The sequence below is a fragment of the Saccopteryx leptura genome, chromosome 3 (assembly GCF_036850995.1).
Source record: "Saccopteryx leptura isolate mSacLep1 chromosome 3, mSacLep1_pri_phased_curated, whole genome shotgun sequence".
Lineage (NCBI taxonomy): Eukaryota > Metazoa > Chordata > Mammalia > Chiroptera > Emballonuridae > Saccopteryx > Saccopteryx leptura.
Window position 1 is genome coordinate 29,046,643 of NC_089505.1, and position 14,454 is coordinate 29,061,096.

At 41.9% G+C, this 14,454-nt stretch overlaps 1 protein-coding gene across 2 annotated transcripts in view; it reads right to left on the reverse strand.

The window, feature by feature from the left end:
* The window catches only part of MYB (MYB proto-oncogene, transcription factor), a 37,123-nt gene extending 22,897 nt beyond the window's left edge, over positions 1-14,226 (reverse strand). The window contains exons 1-8 of one of the 2 annotated variants that reach the window (XM_066373169.1): positions 13,849-14,226; positions 9,270-9,387; positions 7,389-7,460; positions 5,540-5,632; positions 5,073-5,293; positions 3,136-3,367; positions 1,820-1,900; positions 1,256-1,360 (exon numbers count right to left, since the gene is read on the reverse strand). In XM_066373169.1, the coding sequence (XP_066229266.1) occupies positions 1,256-1,360; positions 1,820-1,900; positions 3,136-3,367; positions 5,073-5,293; positions 5,540-5,632; positions 7,389-7,460; positions 9,270-9,387; positions 13,849-13,871 (945 nt within the window). In that variant the 5' untranslated portion in view covers positions 13,872-14,226. The remainder of the gene's footprint in view (positions 1-1,255; positions 1,361-1,819; positions 1,901-3,135; positions 3,368-5,072; positions 5,294-5,539; positions 5,633-7,388; positions 7,461-9,269; positions 9,388-13,848) is intronic. The other variant, XM_066373170.1, reaches the window with a different exon arrangement.
* Between the last annotated feature and the right edge of the window lie 228 nt (positions 14,227-14,454).

Genomic DNA, 14,454 nt, shown 5'->3' on the forward strand with positions numbered 1-14,454 from the left:
GGGAGAAGGAACTTAGCAATGAAGTTGCACAAGGTATCAGATGCTGTTGGAGGAAAGATAAAAGTAGTTGCATCATCTAAGACTTGCGCCTATAGAACAGTCGTCAAGATGTTTCCTTTTATCGATGCAAGACCCTGCTTTTTAATAGTGGTAGAGTTTGTCATCTACATGGCTACCTTAATTGTCTCCTGTTGTGAAAAAAAAAAATGCGAACAGGAACTATGTTACAAAGCCCAACTCTTGTATGGAGTTAACAATTTACTTTAACATTATTTCCAGTAGGACCATTGATGTTTGTTGTGAATTAAGAATTCTCATCTTCTCTTTCTAACCTACATCAAGGCTGTAGAATGCAAGAGTTAGAGTTGCTTTTATCTGCACATATTCTGGATGTTTCTATCCCTTCCTAATGCTAAGGATTGCACTGATGCAGTGAAGGGCTGCCAAATCAACGCGGTTAGGAAAGCAGAAGAGCAAATGAACAGAAGTCGCCTTTCAGCACGACCACGCAACAGGAGAAATTGCAAAACATTGAAGTGAAAAAGCGGTCGAACTAACATAAGCATACAATCATTTTATTATCGAAGCAAAATTTTTTTGTACTCTTTAGAATACCTACTCTGTATCACATCTCCTTTATTCTCTTGGCTGGTTTAACTACATTATGTTACAAAGTACAAGCTGCTTTCCCAGTTTGCTGCCCAATCACTAAAAAAGATGTCAAAATTCAGTAATGGTCCGCAGAGCTTTCACACATGCAAACAAAAGAGAGCAGCTACTGTTATTCATGGAGAGAGTATATGTATCTTTTTCATATGTAGACACTGAACATGTATCAAATCACATCTGAGATGATTATAAAGTATAAAAATCTAGGTTAAGAAAACCGATAAAGAAAAAAATGAAACAAATTGGCCTCATACAGATCCAAAGCTTTGCAATACTGCATATTTTCATTCATTTTTATCTCTGATGGTCTTTGACTTGATTACAATCCTTCTAAAGAAAAAAAATCAATAATGATCATCACTAATAGATAATTGAGTTCCTACTGTAACATAAAAGGTCGGCTTCCAATTTAGTCAACATTTTGATACCAACTGCATTTTATTACAAGTAACTTCTCATGTTTAAATGTTGTTAATGCTTATATAGAGTCGTGATTATATAGTATTTAGAAGAGGACAGAAACAATACAAAAGAGCACAGGGGTAAGCTGCTATCCCCCCACTGAAGCACACAGTGCCATTCTTACTGGTAGCGCCTGCTGTCCTTTGAGCTCATTCTCAGTAGACATCAGGAGCAACTCTAACTCCTTTATTCGCTTTTCTTTCTCAGGGTCTTCGTCATTATAGTGTCTCTGAAAGTAAATGTTACAGGAGAAAGAAAAAACAAGGGCTTGATTGGGAGCTGTAAACACCATGGCTGTGGCCTGCAGTCACGAGGGAACACACAGCCCAGACAGCCTCGGCCTGAAACCAAGGCCAGTGGAATTTGGCCCCGCTAGAAATCTTTGTGAATGCTATATCCTAGATGTAAGGGAGCGATGCGAGGTCTGAGGCCAAAGTGGGTGCTGACTGATGGGCTGCCTATAACATCGGAGGATCCAAGAACTGCCGAGCAGACTTACTCTAGCAGTGAGGACAGCATAGACCCCCGGCTGAAGCTCCACCCACCTCTCCCACTCATCCCTTCCCTTTTTGCTTCAGTTGCTCAGGTGACAATGAGCGTTCAGGAGAAAGAAATAAAGCCCCGTCTTTTGACGGTACCTTAAACAGCTAATGAGTTTCCTTATAAAATGACCTTCACATGATCCTACCTGAATGGCTGCAGCAGCTGGCTGGGGAACATTGACTATATTCACATGTAACGCGACAGGATATGGGACATGACTAGAGACCTAGACAAAAAGGCAAAACAAAGGGCGAGTCATTCATGGTTACATATGCTTCAGGGGACTTGGCTTCCTGAGGTTTTGCTCTAGGACTGAGAAAAAAGAAATACTTCACTGATCAAATTCGCTAAACATTAAAAAAAAAAAAAGCCTCTAATTTGAAATCTGAGCCAAGCCTGTAATAACAGCTAAATAGCTAAAACAACATCGTGAAAGAAATTTAAAATCCGTATCGATGCTGGCAGGAAGTATTCCTTAATTAGAGAAAAACAATGAAAAATAAGTCTAAAATACATTCATAAACGAATAAAAGAGTTTTTATGGAAAAAACTGATGGCACTAGCAATTAATAAAAAAAAAACATTTCCCTGGGAATAATATGAGTTTTACTAAATAGCATAGAACCTCTTATGATAACTTCATTCACCTGAGACCTTTCTGGAAAGTCTGTAGTCAAATTAATGTCAAAACTATTTAAAATATGTTTTGCATGGAATTTGCATATGAGCTCTGTATTCTCGGGTACATTTCACCGTTTCTTATTGTTAATTTTTAAGATTAAAATTTCTTGATTTTTTTTTTTGCTTTATCTCTTCTTTCCACCCACTAAGAACATTTCTTTCCTGAAGTATAAATTTCGGGAAATGAGGAAGGAATGACACTGAGCCATGGAGGATAAAAGGACAAGGCAGAGAATAGCGTCACAACACTGCTACTGACTTGGCGTCAGACATAAACACAGAATGAATGAGTTAAGGCATTTCTGCTTCATCACTACCAGGATGAAACTTACACTTGTCTGTTGGATGTCAGTGCCAAACAAGCTCCTCTTTACATGTAATGTTACACTCACTCTCATTTTGGGAAGGGGAAGAAATACTTGACTATGGCTTCATCCCCGTTACCTCATTCTTCTTCAGCAGGACCTTATTAAGTAGGTTATGCTCCAAATTAGATTAGAAGCAGCATCAGAATCGAACGACTCAGATTCTAGTCGGCCCTGTCTCTGTGAGTTGTGTAACCCTGGACCAATCCTTTAATACTCTCATTTCTGGAAATACATCAGAAAGAATAATACACACACACACACACACACACACACACACACACACACACACACACACACCCCCATCCTGTTTATGGGAGCTCTCTGAAAAGTACGCAGCTGCGGGGCATTTTCACTACCTGGAGCTAAAATAACCATCTCCCCTGTTAAACAAAGTTCTACAGGAGCGGCTTACATTTTGTGCTTCAGAAATGTGGTAATAGGAATAGTCGTTCACTGAGGGCTGACCAGCTGGAGGGAGTTGAGCTGAAGGTGGAGCCTGAGCAAAACCCAGCAAATGGCTGTTCTTCTGGAAGCTGGTGGCCACAGATGGCTGGCCGGCTTTGGAAGACTCCTGCAGATACCCTTCCTGTTCAACCTTCCGACGCATGGTAGAATTCCAGTGGTTCTTGATAGCATTATCAGTTCTGCACAGAAATATATCACACACAAATTTCTCAAACAAAAACTTCAATTCTGATTAGAGTTAATTGACAGAAAACTGTTTCTAACAGAGATCTCTTTTTCGGCCCACTAACAGCGTCTTTTCTTTTTAATCACCATTTCAATCTTTTCTACCTCCTAAAATCCTGTTTCCCCTATTATCTAATTAAAAATTCAAACGTTTCCCTTACTTACATAATAGGCAAGTGGCAGTTTTCTATAAATACTGAAATCTTAAACCTTTCATTTCATTGATAAGAGCATTCATTTTTCAATACAACAACTTTCATGTTTATTCTGACTGTGGTACAAGACTCGCATACATCTTCAAGGAATTTAAAGTTCCCGCTGTTCTAGAAAATTACTCCTTTGAGTTCAGCTTAGTGGGGGCGGGGGGGCTGTCCATGCAGCACAACAGACACGTGTCCAGTTGGCTGAATGACCACGATGCTGCTGTCGCCTCACTGTCCTCTCTTGTAGCGCCAGCCAGAAGTTTTGAGTGAAAAAACTCCCACCTTTTTGGAAACTACCTCAAATGATTCTGTTAACCAGACAGAGGTGAGAATGGAAAACGAGATCCCGAAGGGAGAGATACAAACTCCTGACATATTTTCAAAGTGCAAAGCACTTTTACTGAAGTCGTTCGAGTCTCAGGAAAACAGTTTCTCAACTCAAAAATACCGTGTTCAGCCTCCCTCTTACTATTTCGATGGGGGTGGGAAATGTATGCTCAAAAGAGGAAGTTCAGTTGCCCCTTAAATTTTAAGAAAAATCAACAGCATATCCACTCAGACCATATGGGAGAAAGGGCATCTTTTTGCCAACCTCTTAAGCTCTCCCTGAGTCGCCAGGGAGGAAATACCCTAGGACATCACAGGAGAGCACTGCGTAAACCAGCCGAGTCACGGCCTTTGGTGAAAGGACTTTTCCTCCACTTTTGGATTATAAAGCTCAAGAACAAAAAATATTTAAAATATTTTGTCTTACATATTTTTAATGTAAGCTTAAAAACAATCTGTTTGAAGTGTTTAAATAGGGAAAATGGACAAAAATGAGCTTTCCTACACATCCCTCATAATGAGGTCATTTCTGTACCGTGTTCATTCGAAGGAAAACATAACACTGACATTATTTAAAAACCTGGAAGCAGTATGATAAATGTATAGATACACTATTTCTTTCTTCAAAGGAAAACAGTTAAGCCAAGTGGTACAAAGCAATGCTGGTATCAGGAAAATGGTAGCTGAGGTCCTTCCGGTCACTTAACCAGCTATGTGAACTCAGACTAGAGACAAACTATCTCAGTTTCCTTCTCTATGTTTAGAGTGTTGCAGTTTACAAAGCTCTCTTGAAAATTTTTATTTATTTTTTTTAAAGTGCTTCGACACTTAGTTTACTTGATACTAACATCAGCGTTGTGAAGTAGGTTACTACTCATTTAAAAATGAGGAAACAGGCTGAGAAGAGTTCAATGACTTGGCCCAAGGCTCACTGTAGGGTGGGCTCTGGAAGTACTCAAGCAGATAAACTCTAAGATCTTCTCTGGTTCTAAAAGCCATGGATCTGGTTTAACTAATGAAACACAATCAATCGATGGGAGGTAATTCACTCATCATACATTTAAAACAGACTGTTCAATACCCACTCCCTCATTCTTCCCAATCAATATATTTTTTGACATATTATTACCGTCCAGGCAGTAGCTTTGCGATTTCTGCCCATCTGTTCCCCAGTCTCTTGTGTGCCTGGTAAATAATTCTGTCTTCCTCTTCTGTCCAGGAGGTTTTCTTAACTTCTGGATTCAAGTGGTTATGCCACCTCTCCCTACATTGTTTTCCAATTCTCCCCTTTAAGTGCTTGGCAATTACAGACCAACGTTTCGGACCGTATTTCTGTACAAGCTCTATCACCTTCAGATAAACACACAAAAATAACCTAGGTTTTAATGTTACGTAATGAGTCAGTGTAATCATTCTGTTATAAGATCTTTAGAAAATTTCTAAAAATTTGGTTTTATTCACTGAAACTATGGGCACAGAGTCTTCTGCTTCCTGTCTGCATACTTTACCTGTTTCTTCGAGTTGGAAAACATTCAACAAAGATGTCTGGTGACTATTCTGAACTGTGATTCGCATACCAGTGAAGGAAGAACTTACTCTCTGGTCTTCTTCTTTGGTCCAAGGACCCTTGATGAGCTCAGGGTTTAGTACTTTCTGCCATCGGTGCTGGCATTGAACATCTGTTCGATTCTAGACAAGTAAGATGAGATATGCATTGTCATGTAGACATGATGTGATAAGTGCACGTGAAGACTTTGTTATAATATGAACCATACATAGGTAATACACAGTGAAAACGTTCAAGAACATTCTAGGGCATGTAAATATCCCTCATTATTTACAGCTGAAGAATGTAAAAAGAATATCAAAGTTGCATCTAAAATGAGAAGTTCTGTCTCCTGAAGGCAATAGTCCTGCCATGTGAACCAAAGGACCAACATATTGTACAAAGGGCTGTCAATTTATCTTGGCTTTAACCTCAGTCTCTTGCATGTGGAAGTACTTAGGACTAAGACTAAGCTTTGTTAGAGATTTCATACTAAGGTCAGACTTTTATGGGAACCCACTCTAATGACTCCAAACAAAGAGATGAGCTTCAATTTAGAGCCACAATTCAATGTTTCAGAACAAAGATAAAGATAGGCCCTACTTTATAGCAGCTTGTAATCTTACAAGAAGGAAAGGACAGATATACAATGAATAGAAAGCAGCATTTGATTTGCATGCAAGAAACCAAAGCAAAATGATATTAAGGCAGGAAAAGGAATGCTTCCTTAGGAGGAGAAATGATGTTTCCTTAGGAGAAGTCCAAAGAGCTCTTGATGTGGACTTGGAAGAACATGAAGTAACTACACAAAACATTCTTGGATGTGGCATCACCAGCGACAAGAGCCCAGAGAAGGGAAAGCAGAAATGAATCAACTAGATCTGTGTACAGAGGGGAAGTCAGAAAGAGAACTGGAGCTGTGTGATGAGGCTATGCTGAGCGACTCTGTGTGCCAGGTCCGGGCAGTGCATTCAGTTTGTGAGTCTAAGTCACTGTGGTTGGTTTCGAAAAGATAAGGTAAAGCTGCATTTTAGGAAGCTCCCCCTGCCAATGGATAAACAAGCGGAAAACTTCAAGCAGGGAAGCCAGTCAGAACGCCATTATAATTGTAATCATTCAGAGCAGAGGAAAGAGGACTGCCCTATGGAACAGCTAGGAGAATGAAAAGAAGAGACCAATGACAAAGAAATTCCAGAATGCTTAGTCACTGCTTAGGTGTAGGGGATGGGGAATGAAGTAAGTCTAGAAGGTCTCCAAAATTTTAAACTGAGATACCAAATATATGGCAATTAAAAAAAAGAAAGAAAAGAAGGAAGAAAAGAGAGAAAAGAAAGAGAGAAAGAAAGAAAGAAAGAAGAAAGAAAGAAAGAAAGAAAGAAAGAAAGAAAGAAAGAAAGAAAGAAAGAAAGAAAGAAAAAGAAAGAGAAAGAGAGAAGGAGGGAGTGAGTGAGAGAAGTGAGGGAGAGAGAGAGAGAGAGAGAGAGAGAGAGAGAGAAAGAAAGAAAGAAAGAAAGAAAGAAAGAAAGAAAGAAAGAAAGAAAGAAGGAAAGGAAGAAAGAAAGAAAGAAAGAGAAAAGAAGCTGACTTGGGGGAAATATCACAAGGTTACTCATCTACCACATAACAAATCACCAAAGTGCTAATTTATATTATCCTAACAAATGAAAAAATTTTAAAAAAGGCAAACATTTAAAAATGTTGTAAAATCCCCTAATAATCTATTTAGAAATCCAAGTTATATGTATTATAATAAAAATTACAAATTATGGATCAGGTATTTCTCTCCCTACTTCTTATATATGAGTAAATATGTAAAGTCTTAATATACTCTCCTAAAATATAACTCAACTTAAATCTTTGGGAGATTTCCTTTTCAGAAAGAAAAAGTCACTAACTTACCGGAAGATAATTGGCAATAACTTTCCAGTCATCTGTTCCATTTTGTTCCACCAGCTTCTTTAGTTTTTCATCCTAAAATATTTAAAGATAATCCTAGGATATCAGTCATTGATAGTACAACTCTCTTCAAGTTAGAGTAAAGGGGAATCAATCCAATAATCTAATTAAGAAAAAAAAATCTCTCAAAAATATCCAACTACAACAGAAAATTAATGTAATACACTGGTTTAGAACATAGATTTATTTAGTCAGACCAGTGTCTGAATCTTGACTCAGTTATTAATTAGTAGTATAAGCTTCGGTATATTGTTTTGCTTTGATGGGCCTTAGTATTATCATCTATCTATACAATGGGAATACTGATATCAACAGGGTTATTAAGGGTAACACCAAGTAACTATGCAAAACATTTCGTATAATGCTTGGCTCATTGGATGTTTAATATATGGTAACTACTAAAAGTTTTACTCTGTGGGGGAAAAATGAACTCCAATGTTAGATTCAAGATATTTAACTATGGCAGTAGATAGGATCTTGAGTAAGAAATAGTTCAATCGCTATTCTAACATTTAGTTCGTTCAACCTCTTTCATATAAAACGTGGAAGATCACTTTTTTAAACTAAACTTGAAGGCATGTATGATGTAAGAAAATCATTTAGTTTTTGTACCAAGATACTCCTAATTGAAACTTATTAGAACACAGAAGACACTAAACATAAGGGGAAAAATATTTCAATTCACTTTTCCTAAACATCATCTATCAAGTGAAAGAGAACCCTCACATTTTTGCAAAGGTAACTCACATACAGTGTGAGTCCCTGGTATGACACAGACATGGGAATTAGAAACCAGTGTTAACAACAGAACTCTAAGGGCCATCTAAATCAAAATCTCCATAGGTAAAATATGCATTTCCTGGGGACCTCACTGGAAATCCTTCCTGAGTATCAAGAGGAGCTCTGGTTTTAGTGAAGGATAGATGGAAATGAAGAAAAATCAATACTATTAATTCAACCATAAAATCTTTAAAAAATCAGTTGCAAACTTTTTGAAACTTGAAAGAAAAATCAACTTTTCCCATACATTAATAAGTTTTCTCCTTAAATATTTTTTTTTCATTCCTACAAAGATCAAGCTTTTGATGAGCTATCAGAAAATGGTAAGAAGCAGTATATTTCCTTCCACTATCAATCGCTTTTGGAACAGAACTCCATGTATGTGGCGCTGTGAAATACTACATTTTATATATTGAGAATGTTATATGAATCCATTATAACAAGACAAGCTCTATGAGTGTTTTGTTTTGTTCTTTTGTTTTGTTTTTGGAGACAGCAATTCATTCATTTGTTGATGGAACATTTGTTAATATTCTACTTTGTGTCAAGCAGTGCTGGGTTCAGGGATCACAAAAATGAACAGACGGATAGCTCTGCCCTCAGCAGACTAGTAGTCTACTGGAAGAGGAATACACGTTACAGCAACAATAAATATGAGCATAGATCCAATGATGGGAGGATGAACCTAACCTGTCTAGGAAGTGAGGAATAGCTTCACAGAAGAGGTGACATCTTCACAGGTAATGAAGTCGTAAGAAGTTGTGGGGCAAAAGGACAAGAAGAGAAGAGGCAGTGGGACACACAGATGAAATATAAAGAAAGGGGAGGACGTTCCGAGAACTACAAAAAGGCTGGAAACGGATGGTGTAGTGCACAGGTGGGAGAGTGCTGAGAGGTAGGTGAGTATGCAGCACAGGCAGGCAGGCTAGGATAAGATTTCAGAGCCTGAGAGTGAGTTCGAACACCTGTAGTTTAGCTGAAACTTTGTTTTTCATAAATTGACACAGTCTAGGTGTTTTCCCATGTTTTAATAACATTAGTTACCTCTTCCCTGGTCCACCTAGTTTTCCCCAAGTGACGCTTTCCAGACTTGGGAAGAAGTCCATCATAGTCATGGTCACACATCTCAAGGTCCTCATCATCCTCGTCACTACTGTATATGCTGCAGAAAACAAACAAAAAACAACAGGCAGATGTGGACTGAAACAAGATGATTTAAAATATTAGGTTATAAAATTTACACAAAAACTCTCCCAACAATCTTTTTTAAAGGTTAGGATGCTAAAACTTTGAGAGTTTGCACAGTAAGATTGTTTTCTGCATTCTGTTGCTCTAGTATTGTAAACGGGACCTGCTGTTATTGGTCTCCACAGATACAGCTAAGGGCCTGGCACTTTCTTTTTGCTCTGCATGTTTGAACCTGCTGTTACTGTTAGGCCAGTGACAAGTTACACATTTGGCACCCTTCCAACCAATGAAGGTTTAAGTTTAAAACTTAATGTTAAGGACAATAAAAGGAATGAGAGCCCATGTCCTTTACATAAGTATACACTCAAGATCATTTAAATACTATTTCCTAAATATAATAAATGATGCAGTTATGTTGTTCCAATGGGACTGGTGTTTCAATAAGAGGAAAAAAAAACTCAGGAAGTAATATACCCAACAATATAATTATAGTCATCCTTTAAAGATTAGAAGATTAAGAGAGTCTAAGAGGAAAGGATTTAAAAACCTGAAGAAGGATAAAACAATTAAGTGATGTGCTTTGTAAATAACATTAATATCAAGAAGTTCAAAACTCTAGGTCAAGTTGATCCAACTTGTGGCCACGTTTACAATACTAAGTTTCCAGAGTAACTAAGTGAACAATTAGGTCACTTAACTGTTGGAATCCTACTTACTTTTATGTTTTTTCTACCTCTGACTGAATAGTTTTTAAAATATCTTAATAAATACCTAATTCAAAACTGAGAAGTTCCCCAAAATGGATTTGAAAGAACCCATTACTATTTTCAAAGAATCTTTTCTTTTACCTAGTTGACCAAAATGTGAATTTTGATGACTTTTGAAGCTACTCTATACTTAATGTTTATTAATCATATACTGAATATATGAGAGTAACTTTATAGTCAGAGCTTTTACTTATAAAATTAAGATATGAGGAAAAGTTATACTGTCTTAGAAACTTCACTAAATTTCATTGTAATATCGAGAAATCCATAAAACTGAGAATAAAATAATGATATAAAATAATATCATAATAATTAACATTTTATTTAAATGTTAATTAAATTTAATCACAATTTAACATTTTTTAAAAAAAAGTTTATATTCATATAAACTTTATCTTCCCAAAATAACTGACAAGTATACATTACCTATCCTTTCTAAGTCAAGCAAAAGTGCTTACCAAAAATACTGAATGTGAGTTTCTTATAATTTAAAACTATTATTTTGTGCAGCAATCTGAAGGTCCAGGATGCATGATGACATGGATGGGAACCAAATGTCAAATGCCAACGCAAAAGGCCATTAAACTATAGCTACATTATATAATTATATAAACCTTTTTTTCATTTAGTATCTATCCCTTCAAACAAGAGCCTAATCCTGTTCCACAGTGTCAACAGAGGCTCTTAACTTCTGATCAATAATTACAATAGTTTCCCTTTAATAAAAAAACACAAGAATCATAACATTAGCCTAACCTGTGGTGGCACAGTGGATAAAGCATCCACCTGGAATGCTGAGGTTGCTGGTTTGAAACCCCAGGCTTGCCGGGTCAAGGCACCAATGAGAAGCAACTACTACGGGTTGATGCTTCCTGGTCCTCCCCCTCCCCCTTTCTCTCTAAAACCAATAAATGAAATCTTTTTTAAAAACCATAACATTAATTAGAAGCCCAGAACTGTAGGTCAGCATCTTTTAAAAGGTTCACAGAGAACTCCTTGGAAATTCCCCAAATGAAGTGGTACCCTTGTGAAATATCCAGGATACCAAGAAAACCAGAGTATTCTGAAAGTGGAGCCATAAACTCAATTTAATTTAACTTTTTAGGTTTGGCGGAATCTGGATTATCACATTTTCAGAACTTCTCTTTTGGAAACAGCTCAACACCCAGGAACCAGCAACATCTTCAGCCGCCGATAGGGGGCAGTCAACATCAGTTGAAAAAGAACCGCCCTCAAATAGGACTAGGGTTATGGAGGCAAAGGTGCCAGTCCTAGTTTTGCCTCCACCTAGCTGCATGACTTGGACAAATCACTTCCTCTCTCTCAGCACCTCAGTTGCTCACATATACATAAAGAGCTTGGATTCGATTTCTAAGGTACTTTCCAGTGCTAATAAATAATAATTCCATGGTTTCCGAGCCTCTTAACAATTAAGCCCAGAAGCTGAGATGTGCAAAAGCAAAGTCTTGGGGGAAATGTGGTGTGTGACTCCTGCAGGTCCCGAAGAGGCCATGAGGGGAGCAGAGAAGGCCACGGGCTGCTCACTCAGCTCCCGGGTCCATCAGCAGGCCAGGCACGGGGCTCACCTATGAGATTTGCATGCCATTTCTTTGCTCTATGTTGTCCTGGTCGCCTAAGTAGCATGATTAATTTCTACTAAGGGCCTGAAATAACTTTTCCTTTATCTGTATCTGACAAGATTCAGACCCAACAGTCAGAGAACTTTCAAAGGCTGATTTCAGGCTTGATGCACTCGACTTCCCCACCTGCTAGACCTGGTGTGGTTACAAGAGTACAACTATGAATATTACCTTCTGTCAAGGAAACAAACCGTGCAAAGAAACGAAAAAGAAAAAAGGTGTTGGGGGTTGGAAAAAGGGAGGGGAGCGGGAGGAAGTGCCTTGTGGCCGCTACTGTGATTCTAGAAAAGGGGTTCAGACTCATTTCGCTGACCTGGTTAATAGTCCCTGACGAGTTGATGCTGGCCCTGCAAGAAACGGCTTCGGGCCCGCAGCCGGGTTTCTCTTCCCCCTGAGGCAGGTTCAAGGCTCCCGCCCCTCCCGGCCGCCTCCCCCCCTCCGCTACCTGGGAGCCGCAGGGAAGCAGAGATGCCCCGCCCCGCCGCTTCGATCTGGAGCTCCCAGCGCGGAGCCTCCACCGCGTCTCCTCCCAGCACCCCTTCCCAGCTCTCTCCTCCACCCCCTCTCAGTTTCTGCTTTCAGAAAAAAAATAGGTGGCCTCGGCTCTCTACTGTTAAGTCCCAAAAGCGAAGGTGAAACCACATAAGGAGCATCAGTACTGCCCCGCTCGGCCGGGCCCAGGGCGAGGCTTAGGGAAGTAGGGACCGCCAAGTCGCCCCCCTTTTTCTCGGGCGCCCAGCCACGCTCCCAGCCCAGCCAGGCCGGATCCGAGGGTGCTGGTGCAGGGCCCACACCCATCCTCTTTGCAACTTCCCAGTCCTGCGCGGGGACCAGCGATCGCCGGTTCAAAATCAAATAAGCACAAGAAAATCAAACAACCGGAGGAAAAGAGGTTGGGTGTGCTTTTGCCTCCAGGGACTTTCTCCCAGAACCTCTACGCTAGGGTCTGTCCGGTCACCCCTCCTCTGACTCGGCGACCTAAGGCGGCGGGAGCAGGTTTCGGGGAGGAGCCGCGACCTCAGCCGCGTCCACGTGCGCGCGCCGCTCCTGGACCTCTTGCCCGGGGGAAGAACCCGCGGGGATTGCGTCCCGGTTGCGCAGCAGCGGCCTTGGGTGCTGTCCTGCCCGCCTCGGTCTCATGCCATTGAGTAGCAACCGTGACCGCCGCCGTGCTAGCCCCCGCGCCCGGCAACTCTTAGGGAGCTTCGGCGCGTCCCGTCCGGGAAGTTCAGAGACAAGTGGAAGCGGGAGCGCCAGCAACTGACAGTTCGGACGAATGTTTCGCTCCTCTGTTCCCTTTTCCCCTCTGTCAGGCCAAAACGTAAGGGAACTTCACCCATCCACCCCAAGTGCGGTGACATGTGCGGCGCGCGCGCGTGTGCAATGTTTGTATTAGAAATAAAAGCCTCCCAGAGAATAATGATTAGAACCTTTAAAGCCAGGGCCAAAACAATTTTGCAAATATAGAGACTCTTTTTCCTCCCCTAAAATCTTTTTTTTTCCCAGCCGTCTGTCAGCTGACGCTCTTCTTCGACTCTATAAAGAATGAATGAAATTTAAATGAACTACCTGCAGCTACTAAACAATCCGGCATTTCCCCTATATCTGCCATATGCTCTGCATTTCCAAGTCCAAACAAATCGTAATGCATCCAGCAATTACGTTGCGACTCCCTCGCCGACACCCGCGGCATCAAACCAGGGACCTAATGGGCTCCCAGGGGTTGGTGGGCACCGCTCTGCCCCCGGCTGGAACGTGTGCTTTTTCTCCCCTAAAGAGAAATGTATCCCCGTGCAACTTGCAAAATGAGCCGCGGGGCGTGCTTCCCAACGTCCTGATATATCTCCTGCACGGACTCTTCCATTCATCAGTCTCTCCAGCGGCTTCTGCTGCGGAGGCAGAGGTTCCCAGTCCTCGCAGGATCTGACAGCCCCGCACAAGATCCGGGAACGAATTCCCACCTGCTCTCCCGGAGCCTGGCGCCCCGCGCGCCCCCACCTAGGGCCGCCCGCCCGGGCTCCCCGTTACCTGTGCCGGGGTCTCCGGGCCATGGCGTGGCGGGCGCAGGGCTCCGCCAGGAGCCGCGGGGACCGCAAGGGGCTGCCGCCTCCCGCTGCCCGCCTGCGTCCCTCCCCGGGTGCGCAGCGGCGTTCCGCACTGCTGGGGCGAAGTTTCTCAGGAGAAAGAAGAGGAGGAGGAGGAGGTCGCAAAGGAGGAGGAGAAGGAGGAGGAGGAAACAGGTTGATATTAAAGTGTAAACTCTGTAAACAGAGATGCCATCAAACAAAGAGCTTTGGACACTCCCCCTCCCGCCAAATCTGGCGCCCCTGCAGTGCGCACGCGCCCTGCCCGCCGCCTCCACGGTCGCCTTAGCTGCCGCCCGCCGGGCTACCGGGCTGGCCGTGCCGCCGCTCCCCTTCGGGTCCCGCGCCGCGGCGCTGCGCCTGGCGCGCAGCGAGGCTCGGGCGGCGCGCGGGCGGGGAGCCCGGAGCCAGGGACGGGTGGCTGGGGGCCGCGACGGCGCCTTTTCCTGTGTAAATCCCGCTCCCCGGCACCGGTCGCGAGGGCCCGCGCCCCGTCGCGCGGATGCTGCCTCCCTCCTCCGCGGCCACATCACCGTGGCCCCACTCAGCT